Source organism: Dysidea avara, chromosome 10 (genome assembly GCF_963678975.1).
Source record: "Dysidea avara chromosome 10, odDysAvar1.4, whole genome shotgun sequence".
Classification (NCBI taxonomy): Eukaryota; Metazoa; Porifera; class Demospongiae; order Dictyoceratida; family Dysideidae; genus Dysidea; species Dysidea avara.
Genome location: NC_089281.1, coordinates 24,066,759 through 24,083,449, shown reverse-complemented (window position 1 = coordinate 24,083,449; position 16,691 = coordinate 24,066,759). Strand labels below are relative to the sequence as shown.

General features: G+C 36.4%; 1 protein-coding gene across 1 annotated transcript; it reads left to right on the top strand.

The window, feature by feature from the left end:
- Positions 1-38: 38 nt before the first annotated feature.
- On the top strand, positions 39-4,606 carry LOC136236921 (fibroblast growth factor receptor 3-like). The gene is made up of 10 exons (XM_066027151.1): positions 39-176; positions 700-1,008; positions 1,064-1,369; positions 2,089-2,703; positions 2,759-2,958; positions 3,013-3,334; positions 3,401-3,807; positions 3,890-4,095; positions 4,158-4,257; positions 4,323-4,606. The coding sequence occupies exons 1-10, from the start codon at positions 104-106 to the stop codon at positions 4,401-4,403; spliced, it is 2,619 nt and encodes an 872-aa protein (XP_065883223.1). The 5' UTR covers positions 39-103; the 3' UTR covers positions 4,404-4,606.
- The last annotated feature ends 12,085 nt before the right edge of the window (positions 4,607-16,691 follow it).

The following is a 16,691-nucleotide window of genomic DNA, read 5'->3' as shown; positions in this document are numbered from 1 at the left end:
TGCGTCACATAAATACGAGATATTGTCACATTTTGTGCAGTTGAAGTAAAGGTGGTTATTGAGGAATCGTTGTAGGTTAGCAATAGTATCAATTGACGCGAATATGCGGTGTGTATTAATAGCAAGTATCGTGCTATTCTGTGTTAATGTAGCATGTGGACAGCTACCACCACCATGTAAGTTGGCAGCAGTTTTGTGCACGTGTGTTTTAGCTGTACATTAACTACATATTATCTTCAAATACTGGAGTGATCTTCCATTGATATACATTCTCTTGTTGCAAGGTGGTGAATTAGTTTACTTGTGGCTTTCAAATTCGTTGTGGTTGGGCTGATTTGTAAACAAATGTTAGCTAAGGCACTGGTACCAAGTGTGTACTGTTCCAAAGAATTAAGCCTACTTTTTGCTTTGCATCGCTTTGCACTTTTACTACAAAAGCGAGGAGGGTATGTACGCATGTCACTCAGGCATTTACAAGTGCAAAGAATGGTAATTCAGTTACACTTTGCAAGACTTCGTTCCCATAACAAGACAATTGAAAGGTAGCGAAGTATTTCCTTATAACGTCATGTTAAGACTAAAGAATCTTATTGAACTTGTAACAAGAGCTTCAGCAAACACGTAGGATGGTGTGTTGTATGTATCAAATAGTGCTTCTGTAAGTGTCAACCTACCCACATGTCTTTTTGCTGTCTTCAGCTGATGATTTGACCATTAGCCCTGATGATGGGCTTGTTGCCAGACGTGGGGCACAAGCAACGTTGTCATGTGTGTACAAGCCAAGTAATGTGCAACAAATTGGTTGGGGCGTGTTGAGGAATGGACAGCCCAACGTCCTTTTTTCTGTTAATAGCACTGATACTAATATCTATTTTTCACCGGACACACGCTCACTGATATTTGATCCTGTGATGCCCTCACATGCTGGCAACTATTACTGCACAGTTTCGTTGACTAGGAATGTGTCACAAGATCAATACAGCTCCACAGTCGAGTTAATTGTATTTGGTAAGCATGATATGATTCTAGTAGTCAATGTGTGACATTACACCTTTGCTTACAGAGGAGCCGAATATTGTAAATTTAGATGAACAACAAGGTCAACCACAGGATCAGTTTCATTACAACTTGCTAGTCAGAACTCGAGTAAAACTAAACTTTACAACAGTTGGAAGACCATCTCCAGAATTGACATTGTTTAAGAAAGATAGTAATGGTGTTTTTAGAAAACATAATTCACCAAGATTTTTTGTCACCTTCTCTGGAATAACCATAAGTTCTGTAGAGCCGGAAGATGTGGGAGAGTACAGGCTTAGTGCCTTTTCTGAAGCAGAAAGAGATGATGAAGATTTTAGAATATCAGTCATTAGTAAGTTCAGTGTACAATCTGCCTAATAGTACTAGCTAGCTTGTGTGACTTTGACAAAGTTTATTAGTTTAGTGATGATACCTTACAATGTCAGTATACTGTTACATCTCTGTGATGTCAACAGGATCAACATCATTCCTTTCTCTATTATCTATTTCCAGCCACTGTGGCCTGTTATCAATAACCACAGTTCATTCCAAGTACTTCATGTTTGTGTGTGAATCACTTTAGGGATGTGTTTGTTTGCTATGAATGATGCTACAATTTGACAATTGGTGAAAGACCCTTAGGTATTTTTTGAGGTGTGGGACACAATCAATCCTTGGTTTGTTATTCTTTGTGTTAACTTGGAAACCACATAGCATTTGTAGTCACCAATGTATTGGCTCTATGTCTAGGGACTTAACACATCAAGTGTGGGATCATCTAATTTGGCATTCCAGTGTTAATTGCTTGTAGTTAGTGGAAATAGTATTTCTCAATCTTAGCAACACGTGTTAATACTTTTATCAAGCCTTATAGCAAGTAGCTGTCAAGTCTTCAGTATGGGCTATGTCAAATACAAGGCAGAAAGATGTAATATTCAGTTTCTACTTAGTAGGAATGCTACATTCTTTAACACTACCTTAATGGGTTTAGTAAATATTTTTCCATAATGTTTTGGCTTCAATATTTCTTGCATATGTGTGCACATTTTAAGAAACTTTTTTATTCTCTAGTTCCCCCTGTTGCTCCGACAGTGGTTATTTCAGTGTTAGAAGGTGATGTTAAAAATGGCAACGCTAATGACACAGCTGTACCAGTTTTAGTTGGCTCTGATGTAACCATTGCTTGTGACATGGTAGAAGCTTATACTAGTCAGTTGGTAGTATCCTGGGCTAACATCCCTAGAAATAATCCAAGAATTAGCACAAGAGAGGATTCTATCTCAAGAGAACTATTGATCATAGAGAATATTCAAAGGCAAGATGCTGATGATTACATTTGCTTTGCTGCAAACAACATCTCAGATGTGAGCAAACCAATTACTATTAAAGTTGGGTCTTTGCCTGACCCATACATCATAACGGTGGAGTCTAAAGACAATTCACTGTCTGTCTCTTGGATACTGAATAGTACAACCAATAACCCAGCCCCAGTGATCAATCTGTTTGTTGCCTACACACGAGTCAATGGAACTTCACCAGAAACTAGAATGCAGAAACTTGCTCCTTCAGTGAGTAAAACAGAAATTGGAAGCTTGCCAACTGGTTTCCTTTACAAAGTACAAGTGTGGAGCAGTAATGCTTTTGGGAACAGCACACCAAGTGAAGAAGTCCACATTATTATTGCCGGTATGTTAAAGCTTTACATGTTTTAGATTTAGTGTAGATATTAAAATTCTTACAGGTCCTGGAGAGATTAATGATCCTATAACTGGTAGTAGTAGTAGTAGTGATAGTAGTGCAGCAGTGATTGGGGCAGTAGCTGGAGTGTGTGTCGTTGTCATCATTCTATCCAGTGCTGTGCTAGTAGTGGTCATTTTTATCTACCTTCACACTAAGAGGACTCAAGCACAGCAACAGTGGACAAAAGACCCTGAGTTCCAGGTAAATAATACTCCAACTAGATATGATGCAGCGTTCAAAGTTGTTTTCTTACAGTCGCAGGTTTCTTTGAGTGAGCATCAGTTTGCAAGATTGCCAACTGTTCCCAGTGAATCAATGATGACACCAGCCCCAGGACCTACCTATGCACTACCAATGATACCCAATGGACTTTCCAATGTGATCTCCAACGGAATGTCTTCTTCATCCATTTCTAAAAGGAACAGTGAAGATGAAAACACGTGGCAGATACCAAGGGACAATATCCAACTCAGTGAATTGCTAGCAGAAGGTGAACACACTGTTCTGTACAGAGCTACAGTGTATGGTATTGGAAAGTTCAAGAAAGCTAATGAAGTTACTGTCAAGCAAGTTAAAGGTACGTGACAATACTTCATAACTTACATAGCAACAATCAATGATCCATTGTGTTTACCCCATACAGATAATAATAGTTCACCTGAAGAAGTTAAAGTGTTGATAGAAGAAATAGATTTGATGTCAGATCTTGGAATTCATCCGAACGTAGTCAATGTTCTAGCAGTATGTACAGTCGGGGATCCAGTATACCTTATTATGGACTATTTTGCTCATGGAGATCTGTTAGGGTTCTTAAGAGCAACAAGAGGACATACCGATCATTATACAGTGTCTGCTGGTACTGAGACAAAGACTCCTGCATGTACTGCACAGTCTCAGGACTTATTAAATCTCGCTACACAAATTGCAAACGGGATGAGCTTTTTGGAAGAGAGAAAGGTTTCACACAGATCATTATGTGCAAGAAATGTATTAGTGGGAACTGGGCTGCAAGTAAAAATCTATAACTATGGCCAAAAGAATGACGATCAGGTATTTGCGTGTGTGTGTCTGTCTGTCTGTCTATATCTATATCTATATACAAAACGAAGTTTAATTGCCATGTTCTTTACAGAGTTCTTATGCAAAATGGATGGCACCAGAGACATTATTCGATGGCACAGCAAACACAACCAGTGATGTGTGGTCATTCGGTGTAACACTTTGGGAGATTGTCACAATTGGTGGTTCACCATACTTCCAAATGAGACCAGAAGATATGAGAAAAGTGTTGGAAGATGGCTACAGAATGCCAAACCCAGATCACTGTTCAGAAGAAATGTAAGCTATATACTCATTGTACGTACCCATTCAGAACTATTGTACATTTCTTTTTAACGCAGATACAAGATCATGCAAGATTGTTGGGAGTATGATCCTCAGGATAGACCATCATTCGACCTCATAAACTATAGATTGGAAACCTTAAGCAAATCCAAACTTGTAAGTTTATAATATACTGTAAATACTCAACATTGTATTTATACTCTTGTTCTTATTTTCTACAGAGTTATGTTGACCTCAAGTTATATGATGAAGTACTATATTCACAATTTGAAGACACCCCACAGTTATGTACAGCACTGTAACCAGTGAATAATCGCAATCATTTTGTTATGCCAAGTAATTGTATTGATTTATTTGCAAATGTATCTTATTTAAAGAATTATAGTGTAATTAGTAATTACTTGTAAATATATAGACAGTCAACATGTTTTTTTAATTGTACTTACAACCAGACATCATTACTATAATAATTTTTTTAAATGCTCATGAAAATTTTGAACAATGACTACAGTGTTTCTTTGTGGTTATATCTGGATGGTCCCTGGAACATTAATAGCCAATGATACAATGCTGTTTGTTGGTAGTTTCGATTCAACACAAATTTGGATGTATATGATAGACATTTGTAATGAGTTTCATTTCAGACTACCTGATCAAAGCTATACATATGTACATGGCCACTAAAAACTTGAAAATCTTGGAAATGGTTCATATGGTATTATATCCTTAAATACTTTTATTTTTCACTAATGAGATAGTCACACAGTGAGAAGTAGTAGCTGCATAATATTTTGATTCCTTAGTCAGCTTTTCTTGACTAGCTGTATTAACTAGCTATCATCTAAAGTTACAATAGCAGTTAAAATTTTCAGGGATTAAAATAACATGTGCAAGTAGTTTTTAGTCTTGTTTCTTAACTCAGAATAATTATGATTCCTGATAGCTCAGTAGAATGTCACAATCAGGAATGCTCCCCTATCAATATTTCTCACCTATCGTATTGCTGGCCAACTTGTGTGAAAGTTTAAAATTGTATTTCAGAGGCTGAAGCTCTGAATACAAGGCACAGCACTGATTAACTTAGGTATTGCTCCCTACATTCTCTTGCATATGACAGCAAGAGGAAAGTGCTGTACCCTGTAATCCTACACTTCCTCATGTCAAATATGTACAATTCCCTTGTCCTCAGGGAATTATTTAATTTTTTAGGGATTGTCCATTATTTTGCTAGCTAAAGGGAGAGGGTAAATCTGCATGCTTTCAAAAATGTTGGCATCACATGCACAAAACCGAACTGCGTATCAGAATTTGACTGCTTTATTAGAATATTTCTGCTCTCATGAATGCTCTATTAGAGTGTATTGATTTATATCAAGTGCGGGATATATAACGCAATGAGTGATCACACTATAACTCAGAACAACTCCATTTATATATTATCACGATAGTATCTGGTCAAGAAAAATGTTGAGTAGCTCGCGTTTGAATTTCCCCACTATTACTTAAAGTAACAGATTGGGTGTCATGGTGATTATAAACTACATGTTATAAAAACATGACGGACTAATCATGTCTATCATGGTATTTACAGGCCTTTGAACAATTGCAGCAATGTAACAAATCACAGGAATAGCAAACGTGTTGATAGCTTTGAACTTGTGATTAGTAGGTAACTATGAAGACAAAATTAACCTGGATTGTCACTTGTATTCAGCACTTACTTTCCCTCTAATTACTTCATGATTGATGTCAAAGTTTTCAAAAACACCTAAATATTTGTAAGTTTCACCATAATTATGATTCTGATAAGATCTCCTGCAATGTTATCTGAAGCATAAATTCTGCCCCTTCGAATGCCAACATGTGCACACTTTGCAACACCAAAAGACATACTTACATCAGAACTGAACAAATTGACTGTAGTCGTCCATACAGGGGCGGGAATAGGGGGGTTTCTGAAGTTTCCAGAAACTGGTCAAGTGTATTCAGGTCATCAAAATTATATTTTACAGTGATTTGCAATGGTACAAAAGTTCAAATCGAAATACTCTAATAGAGCAGTCAACCACTCTAATAGAACAGCCACATTTTGTATTTCTTTTAAGAACTGTAATTAGCTAGCTAGCTACTTTATTTACCTGTGCCAACACAGTAAAAATAGTCCAAAATCTTATAACAGAGCGTTAAAATCTGAAAATTTTCCTAGGGGCATGACCCAAGACCCCCAGAACAACATCCATGTCTGTTGTATGCTTCAATTGTCAAATTTTCTCTGTCTCTTAACTCTTTGATCTGCACCTGATACTGTACCAGAAGCAAGCACAATTAAGCAGCCTTCATTATACCTAACATAATTCTATTTTTAAACTGTCAATATTGCTACCAGATTCAATTTCAAATTACACAATTTTCTGGAAAATCTTGCCCCTAGATTTAAATTTGCGTATAGCAAAAGTTTGGAAACCAGTCACCAAAATTCCTGGGGCCGCCCTTACCATATATAGGAGATCATGAGCAGCAATAACTCTAGTTCCACTGTCCATTTTACTGTGACAATTTAAAGGAGTATAAACTGACTAGTGGCCGTATTGCTAATGATCTTTACAGTGACCAGCACTGGAACAATTAACAAATTATTTAGGTCATTATGCCATATGGTTATTTTGCTGTTGTTAATTGACTGAAGCCTAATATGCATTGTTGTTGATATTCTTGTCAACCTTGAGCAGCTCAGTAGCAATATTGCATTTTATATCACAGAGAAGTCAATCCATACATCAAAGAGTTAACAGGAACTGCATAGTAATTATATACCTATGGTGTTGACATGAGCCCAAAGTAAAGTGTTAAAAAATAAAAATAAAAACACAAGAACTTAATTAGTTATAATCCATATATCCAAGTAGATCTAGACAAGAGTGCATAATATTTGTATGGGTATTATGAACTCTTGATTTAGAATATCGCAGTTTGTCCTCAACACTGCTTTGGACTCTTGTCTTACTCCTACTGTGACAAAACTATAATGCTACATTTTCATTCGTTTCACAATGCTTACTTCAGCAGCCCGGCTGTGATAGTGATGTGCATCATTGCAACCTTATTCTGAGACAATAGGGTTTTAATTAGTGCTCAATAATATTGAAGTTACACTGTATATTAGAGTGGTAGACATTTACTACAACATTTTTTAATTAAACAACCTGCTCTATATTCTTCAGTACTTGCATTTATATTATATTGCAGTTGATACCATCATACCTTTCCCTATAGCTAGATGTAATATGCAAACACATATGTGACCAGATTTGCGAAAAGGTACCTTTCCACACATTTTACATGCCAGCAAACAAATGATGTAACACTTGACTCCTTATACTGATTAACCTGTTTTTAGTTTCAAAATGAAGCCAGATACTTTAGTTTGCACTCTTGGAAAATTTCAGACAATTATATGCAATGACAAAAAAGTTGTGAAGCTTCAAAGTTCAAAAAAGGGGTCAAATTTTGTGTGTGAAAAAGGTACCTATTCGCAAATCTGGTCACATATAGTGCAAGACATCATAAACTTCCAAAACTTCAAAATTTAGGGAAAATTTTAAAGATATTTGTGACTGGGCCTGCGAAAACAGGACATGTGGGCTCAAACTACACCCCATCACACTACAGGTCATATCTCAGTATTGAAACAGAATATTTGCATTCTGTAACTTGCACCATAGCCACACACCTACTAAGAATGGAAAATTTCATTGCCATAGCATAATGGTATGAGTGATGGAATTGTGAAAAAGTAGGGTAAAAACATGCCCTGTTTTTGCAGGCCCAGTCACATTTTTCAAATATTATTTTAGGACTATGATGTACTCATAAGATAATGCATAAAAAACACTTTTGCTTGTTTCAAATATGGAACGGCTCTACGATACTAATAGATTTATAATTGCGTGGGCGGTATTTTATAGTCTAGTTTTTAGTTTAGCCCTGTTAACTTTAGAATTTTAAAATTCTGTTATAGTGGAAATTTTACAATATATGTACACTGTTTATAGCATAAATTTCAGAGCCATACTTATCATGGTTCACCAGATTTTTTACAGTCCATACTTTCAAAAACGCTGCTATATCATGTTTTCTAAGGATAAATTTGCAAATGTTTTACAGTGGAAATTTTTGTTTCAACTATAGGTAGTTTGAGGTTTAGTAAATAGTTGGTAGACACACCCAAACTTTCAAAAAAATTTGAAACATAATTTTTCTAATGAAGCATACACTTGGTGCTGTAACAGTGAGAGAATTAGAATTTTTGTATAAAAATTGACACAATATGAAAACAACGTGTACAGAACACCTGTTCCAAATTTGGTGGCTTTGTGTTTCTCTGAACTAAAGTTATGAAAGAAAATTCCGAGTCTGTCATTTTTGGAAGTATAGAAACTCCAGCTGCTAATCTAATGGAAGACAAGGCAGGTAATTATAAAAGTAGGAAAGTATTTGTTTCTGAAAAGTAGGGACCCGCCGATTATGCTCATTATTTAACCTATTATGCTATGCTGCACTGCTCAAAAATTTACCTATTATGCTTAAATTAATGCTCAATATTTACCTATTATGCTTAAATTATGCTCAATATTATTACCTCAGTTCCCATGTTTTTCTAATAACTTGTATTTTATGGAAAAGCAGTAAGTGGTTGAAGCACAGACTGTAAATCCTTGCTTATCAAAATGCATGTCACAGAAAAGATCGATATACTCTAATAGAACAGTCAGCTACCTGATAATTTTATTAGAGCTACCGACTGTTCTATTAGAGTATATCGATCTTTTTGTTGGATATGTATTTTGATAAGCAAGAATTTATAGCATTGCACAAGTTTTCTGCCTATTATGCTAGCATTATGCTCAATGCTTTCAGGCACCTATTATGCTCATTATTATGCTAGCATAATCGGCGGGTCCCTACTGAAAAGTTCTTTTTGGCAAGCTTTCTGTCCAGGACACCTCAGAAAACAGGAATACAAATTAAAGTGAAAGCACTTCTAAAAGTGAGCATAGGCTTCCTTCGCTTGTGTTCGCCACCTAATAAGGTTCTGCCACCTGTGTGACCATTCAGTATGCTCACCTAACAAGCTGTTAGTAAACATCTTTATTAACAGTCCAAGAAGGTATATCACATCTGTCTGAGAATTATAAGCTTCGTATACATGACATGGTCACTATTAAATATTAAGAAGGGTTAGCTGCATCCGGCATAAAGTGATGGCCATTATATATTCTATTTGGTATTCACTACTACTACCACTACTACTACTTTTCATTAAATGATTAGCATGTACAACAGTACAGACAATTTAACTGACATCATGTTTATAAAACATAAGATCAGCAGTATAACTACATTAAATTAAAAGAAATTGTTCTTAGGATGCGAACTGTTCCAATAATTGCTGCCTTCTGCAGAAAAGCAAACAGTTTTGGGGAGTAGTTTGGGATCTTCTTCATATGATTAAGACAAAGTGATGAAACAACACCAGTGCAACCCAGTACAACAGGTACAATAGTAACTTGCATCCCACACATCTGATGATAGTCAGTTGCCAAGTCACGATGTTTTGTCACTTTCTCAACCTCTTTTAATGCCACATTAATATCAACAGGGCATGATATTTCTATAAAATAGATTTGTTTCTTATAATAATCAAACACAACTATGTCAGGACAATTGCTTGAATGGTGGTGGTCAGTGAATAAACTAAAATCCCATAGTATCTTCACATCAGACGATTCCAGCACTGGAAGTGGTCTATGGGAGCACCAAGATTGACTAACTCTTGGGAATGAATAAGCTCTCATTAAGTGCCAGTGAACAGCAGCAGCAATCAGATTGTGACGATGGAGGTAGGCAGTCGGGGCAAGCACAGGATAGGCTGACAACAGATGTACAACGGTTTCCTCCACCTGGCCACATGCATAATCTACAATTCAATGATGGTACTGATTTGTGCATTATTTTTGCCTCGATGACTCTGGTTGCTATCACTTGGTTCTGGATGGCAAAGATAGTAGATTCAGTTTCTGAGTGTAGATGTTGTTTCAGCCACGCAAAACTCTTCTGTTTATTCACATCCTCAGTATCCACAAAAGAATAAAACTGGCCATCATAGGCGGCGGAAAGGGGGGGGGCTAGGGGGCTAAAGCCCCCCCCCTCGGTCTGCTGAGGGGGGGCTTAGCCCCCCCTCAGAATGATATCACACCGAAATTATCTTTCTTGGAGTGGGGCTGAAAACCGTGATAAAGATCGAGATACTCTAATAGAGCAGTCACTCTAATAAAGTAGTCAGTGTGTAGCGAGCTATGTAAGGATTTTTATGTAGTTTATCAGCTAGAAATGGTAGCTGGTGAGGTGGAAAGCTCTTGTCAGTTGGTTGTGACCTTTTTTTTTTTTTTTGTCTCACCTTACCAAACTATAGAAATAAGTCTGGGTCAGCTCAGCAGAGCCCCCTCATATCAACTACTTCCTCCGCCGCTGCTGGCCATGAAGAGGTTTCGCCAAAAGAGATGAAGATAAGGAATGTAACTGCTTTCTACAAAGCACATCACGCATAGAGTCACAACTGTTACATTCAAATGGTAGACCTAATGAACGACAATACTCCTCAGCCTTGGCTATTAAGGATCTACTACCACTACTACTACCACTACCACTACCACTACTACCACTACCACTACTACTACTACCACTACTACTACCACTACTACTACTACCGCTACTACTACCACTACTACTACCACTACTACTACCACTACTACTACCACTACCACTACTACTACCATTACTACTACTACTACCACTACTACTACTACTACCACTACTACTACCACTACCACTACTACTACTACTACCATTACTACTACCACTACTACTACTACTACCACTACTACTACCCCTACCACTACTACTACCATTACTACTACTACCACTACTACTACTACTACCACTACTACTACTACTACCACTACCACTACTACTACTACTACTACCACTACTACTACTACCACTACTACTACTACTACTACCACTACTACTACTACTACCACTACTACTACTACTACCACTACTACTACTACTACCACTACTACTACTACTACTTTTCATTCAAATGAATTGACACACATGTACAGTATGTACAGAAATACAATGACAATACAAGCATAAGCCTAAGTACAGCCAATGTTCAAAGATGTTAAGATGTTTACGGTCCCCAAGATAGCAGCTTTCTGGAGGCTATTAAACAAGTTCTCATTGTAATTTGGGATTTGCTTCAAGTAATCCTGTTGATTAACTGACACCACACCTGAATGACCACTACCACTACTACTACTACTACCACTACTACTACTACTACCACTACTACTACTACTACCACTACTACTACTACTACCACTACTACTACCACTACCACTACTACTACTACTACCACTACTACTACCACTACCACTACTACTACCACTACTACTACTACTACTACTACTACTACTACTACTACTACTACTATTACTATGTACAAGGTGATATTTGCAAATCACTAAAGATCTTTTTATAAATGGCCACTACAAGGGAGATTAGTATAATGTATGCAAAGTTTTTGTCCGTTATCTGTCCTCTGTTTGAAACTGCATCTCAGTGGCACCTTGAAAATAGATCAAAAGAAACTTCCATTAAATCATCAGTATTCTGCCCCAAATAATGACTCCATAGTCATATACATTTTTGATACTGGTATGTAGTAGCTCTTACTGCTTTGGCAATACTGAATGCCAAAATGTGGACTATATTAAGATTTTTATGTGTAGCTTGTTCACTTTACTGGTATCAAATATAATCACAGTGAATTTGACAACAACAACAGAGCTGAGTAGACCAGCAACATGTATACCATGTCCATTATACAGTCTTCTCCTCTTCTGTTCTTGTTGTGTAGTTCATCAACTGGATCATAACCAGGGTGTTACACATGGTGTGGCTAAGGGAGCAGCACTACACAGTGTCCGAGTATTAAACTGCCAAGGTACTGGATCAATATTAATGATTGCGCTAGGACTGTACCATGTTACTGAACAAGTAAAACAATGCCGGTCAACAAGAGCAGTTGTCAATATGTCGTTAACAACTAAAACAGGGCTGTACAGTTGGGCAATGAGGGATGCAATCACAGCTGATATTGACAGTGGGATAATGGTGGTAGCAGCAGCTGGAAATTACCAATCTGATACTTGCAAGTATAAGTAACGTTTTAGACTAAAATCTTAGGACTTTGAAATAAGATACTATTTGTTGTGATAAGATAAACAGAATTTTCTACTGTACACAATTACACATGCTGATATTCACCCAGTTCTTATCCTGAAGTAATAACAGTTGGAGGGACACAGCAAAATGATGCATTATACAATAAAGGATTATTCTCTGGCACCAATTATGGACCATGTGTTAACATCTTTGCACCAGCACAAAAAGTAGAGAGTGCTAGTATTAAAGGCGAACACAGCTATGCTGTTTATGATGGGACATCTCAAGCAACTCCTCTGGTCAGTGGAGCTGCTGCAATCTACTGGCACATGTTACCTGATGGTGCGAATGCTACTGATGTTAAAGATTTCCATCTCAACAATTGCGTCAAAGGTAAACTTAACATTGCTGGATCTGTCCCTCCATGCTTTGTGAAGGAAATAACAAACTGTCTTTTCTACATTAAAAGCTCATCACAGAGAGTATTTCATGACGTTTAATATAAAGACGTGAGAAAGTTAATTGCTTGTATGGAGGAACAAAGATATGCTGTGTTGCAACCACACCCATCAAATAAAGATCTAGGTTGAATAATTGCAATAGAGTACGGAGACCACACTTCTTAACAACCTAGCTATTTACTTAACAGTAAACAAGATGACCTATTGGTCTAGCTAGCTGCACACCCTTGAGATACTCTAATATAACAGCCACTCTAATATAACAGTCATGTATGATATTCTAATAGAACACTCACAAGTTACACTCTAGCTAAAACTGTTAACGTAAAAATAAAGGAGGGATCTATGCAATAAATGTAGTAAAACAAAGGATGAATGATGGTATTATAGCTCGGTGGGAAAGTCCCACTTAGGCACATAATAATTGTTTTGTTCAATGCCAAAGTAGGGACTTCCCACCGAGCTATGATGTAATACCATCATTCATTTCTTGTTTCACTACTTTTTATTGCATAGATCCCTTAAATTGACAATTTTTAAAAATACTAGTTATATTATTTGATGACATGGGAAGGTTAAAGTACCAAACAGAATCTCATCTCAGAGAAAGATGTCAAGACCATTGATGACAAACTAAGACCAAAGGGATTTAAGATAACATTTATATACAGTGTAAACATCAGGAAGTTTATAATCGTGGTTTCTAAGAGCAAGCATAGTTATGAAGCTTACTTCAAAAGAACTTTAGAAAAGCGGTTAAAAGCACATGACAAAGCAACTGTCCATGGCATGACCCTGTAGTCAACATCAGCATCAATCAATTAATTATAAACACAATGTTTTTCTCTATAAACATTATATTCTAACCAGTCCATTGTAAGAACACACAACTTCTACCAGGTTAACAAGCGTGTACTAGTATGTCGTATCGACCATCAACATGTACATGGCTACTATCTGAAGCACCTCACCAGTTTTACTATTAATGGCAAAGAAAAGTACTCACTAGTATTCCACCAGCAAACCAAACCAGCTAGTCACTATCACAATTTGTATGATGTAAAACCTCAACAGTTGGAGTGGACAGTCACCGAGCTGATAACAAATGAGAATAAAATAAAATAAAATTAATGTTTAGATACTCATCAAGCAACATTTAGTATATTATCACTTATGAATCAAAATAAATGAAATATTGTAAATCATTGTGATGATTAAACTGAATTTTGATTTGAACTGATACATGTTTTGTATGTACACTTCATTTTATTTTAAAGTAGTATTAATACCCCCCCAGAAGGTGTAGTGATTTATGGTCTCTATTCCAAAGAACACCATTTTTTCACAGAGGAGGTATGACACATGTTAAACATAACTGATTCACCCTTCATCCTGTTATAGGAGATACGACGATACAACTCAACAAAGAGGACTTATGAGTCACATATCCAGGAATTAGTGGAACACAGTTATATTACTTGGCTCCTTGGTGTGTTCTCTGCTACTGGAGGAATGAGTCATGAAGCCACTGCATCTAGCCAGTTTGTTATCTCAGTGATGAATGGAAAGATGGTGCATACTGCACTTCTGCTGTACTGGGATATAGATCAGAAGTCAATTATTCTGTTTGCCTTGCTCAGCCATATATGATGCATCAGAGGATCCCCTGTGGACTTGGTTCAGTCAGAAACTCACCTAATTTTTGTCTGACGGTGCTTTTGTATTTGCTGCTATTGTTGTTACTTGTTTCAGTTGCATAAAAAAGTTAGCTACAGTGAAACCTGTATAATCCAGAATACATCTATAATCTGACATTGTTTTGTATACCAAAAAGTCTTTTTCTGTGCAATACTACCTTGATCCAATCTGAAATCCTCACTAATTCAATACAATTTTCTTGTCCCAATAAATGTCGGATTATAGGAGGTTTCACTGTACCATGGGATAAAGAAGGACATGAAATATGTTGAAAAGATGTTGCCACAGTTCAATCATGAACCTTCACTCCTAACAATCTATTTCTTAACTAATGAGTCACTGCCATCACAGCTGTTCACCTCTAGAAGTTCTAAAGTTTAAACCTAAGTAAATAAACATTGTGGTGGTCTGGTAAAGAAATGCAGCAGCTAATGTGTCTAGTCAACATATTTACTGTTTGAATTGTACCGTCACATGATTGGGGTCAAAAGAAAAATACAGTACACTTTGGTAAATATACAGCACTGTTGAAACAAATACAGCACACCTTCAGCTTTGAAGGTGTGCAGCCAGGTGTACAATATGGAAGTATAAGTATATTTTTCATTTTGATTATCCTACCCAAAGTACAATAACTACCGTCAAGAGTTCATAATATATATATTTATTTTATGCACTCTTGCTACCGTGCATGTGATATAAATGTCCTGTTTTCAAATTGCTGCAATGTAACAAAGCCTTGTGTGTTATTAACACTTTGCTATGAGCTCATATAATTATATACCTTACTGGACAGTTTGTACTACCAGAGGTGTTGCAATCAAAACACCATGTAAAGTTATGTAATTATGAAAATGTAAATGAAATTGTATTTGCACAGTATATAGACATGTCATGACCCCCACCAATGAAAGTTTTACTATACGTATCTGGTTATACATACACCAATAATTCTGTAAACTCTGATGTATATAACATTACCAGGAATCTGTGTATGTGATGAATACATTAACCACATGAATACATGACCTTAGTGGCCCACTTCTCTGAACAATAAACATTCCATTTTGTGCAAATATGGTATTTTGCTAGCTAGTACTGTATGTTGAGTTTTTAGAAATCTAATAAGTGTTGCTGCTGATACTCTTTAGTAGCTAGCATTAATGCATTTATATTGCAGTGAACACGGTAATAGCTACATCAAAGAGTTTACAGGAACTGTACGATAAATTCAAGAATCACTATGTGTAACTTAGCTCAAAAGAAGGCATTCATTTAAACCAGGAATGGACCAGACCAAAGGTCAATTCTTTAAGCAAGTCAATTTTTTCTAATGTTCTAAACATTTTACATCATCTATAGCATTTATACACTGCTCACCTCAACTATAATTATTGTCATATTTGACTTAGTAGTCTGTGTTAGTGAAATTCATCATTAATAAGGGTGTTTGTATATCGTAGCTCATGCCAGTTAGGCATGGAAGGAGCAAGGAAAGCCTGTTCTTTATTAGTGTTCTGTAATTTTAGGATGAAAATTTGATATTTTTGTGTTTGTCAAATCATAACTATATGTAGATGTAAAATGCTTTCACTATCTACTACCCTTGCTAATACCTCCCACAAGTCCTAAATTTATTGGCATACAATCTTATAGCATTTGTACCATGATGATTTTATATCCATGCAGGATGCAGCTACATATGCTAGTGATAGTTGGAGCACCTCATTGTAGTCAGTTGTGAACTAATGGGGCATTAAAAGTAAAGAATTGTTAAAGCTACATTTGAATGATTTTCATTAAAAAAATTTATTATAGGTACTTTAAGGCAGGTAAAAGCACGTGATATGATCTATAGTATATACTAGAGCTAAAACGAATGTTCTTAATGCTATAATGAGATGAATAATTTTAAAATGTATGCATTTGATTAGCAAACACTTAAAATTATGTCTCCACAATGAGGAAAGGAAACTACGTACCACTTTTGTGCTGACTATTGTTACAATTCTTAGCCCATTATTTTGTAAGGAAATGACAATACATTTCATAAAGCATTAAAATATTTGCTTTAGCATTGTGAAGTATATGTCTACCAATTTCAGGGACATACCGAGGGGGGTTTTCAGGGGTTTCAGG

Bases quoted from the DNA above. Each gene is read 5' to 3' on its own strand.
- LOC136236921 (XM_066027151.1), top strand. From the start codon at position 104: ATGCGGTGTGTATTAATAGCAAGTATCGTGCTATTCTGTGTTAATGTA. The intron at 3,335-3,400 runs GTACGTGACAAT...TACCCCATACAG, and splicing joins TACTGTCAAGCAAGTTAAAG to ATAATAATAGTTCACCTGAA. The intron at 4,258-4,322 runs GTAAGTTTATAA...TATTTTCTACAG, and splicing joins CCTTAAGCAAATCCAAACTT to AGTTATGTTGACCTCAAGTT.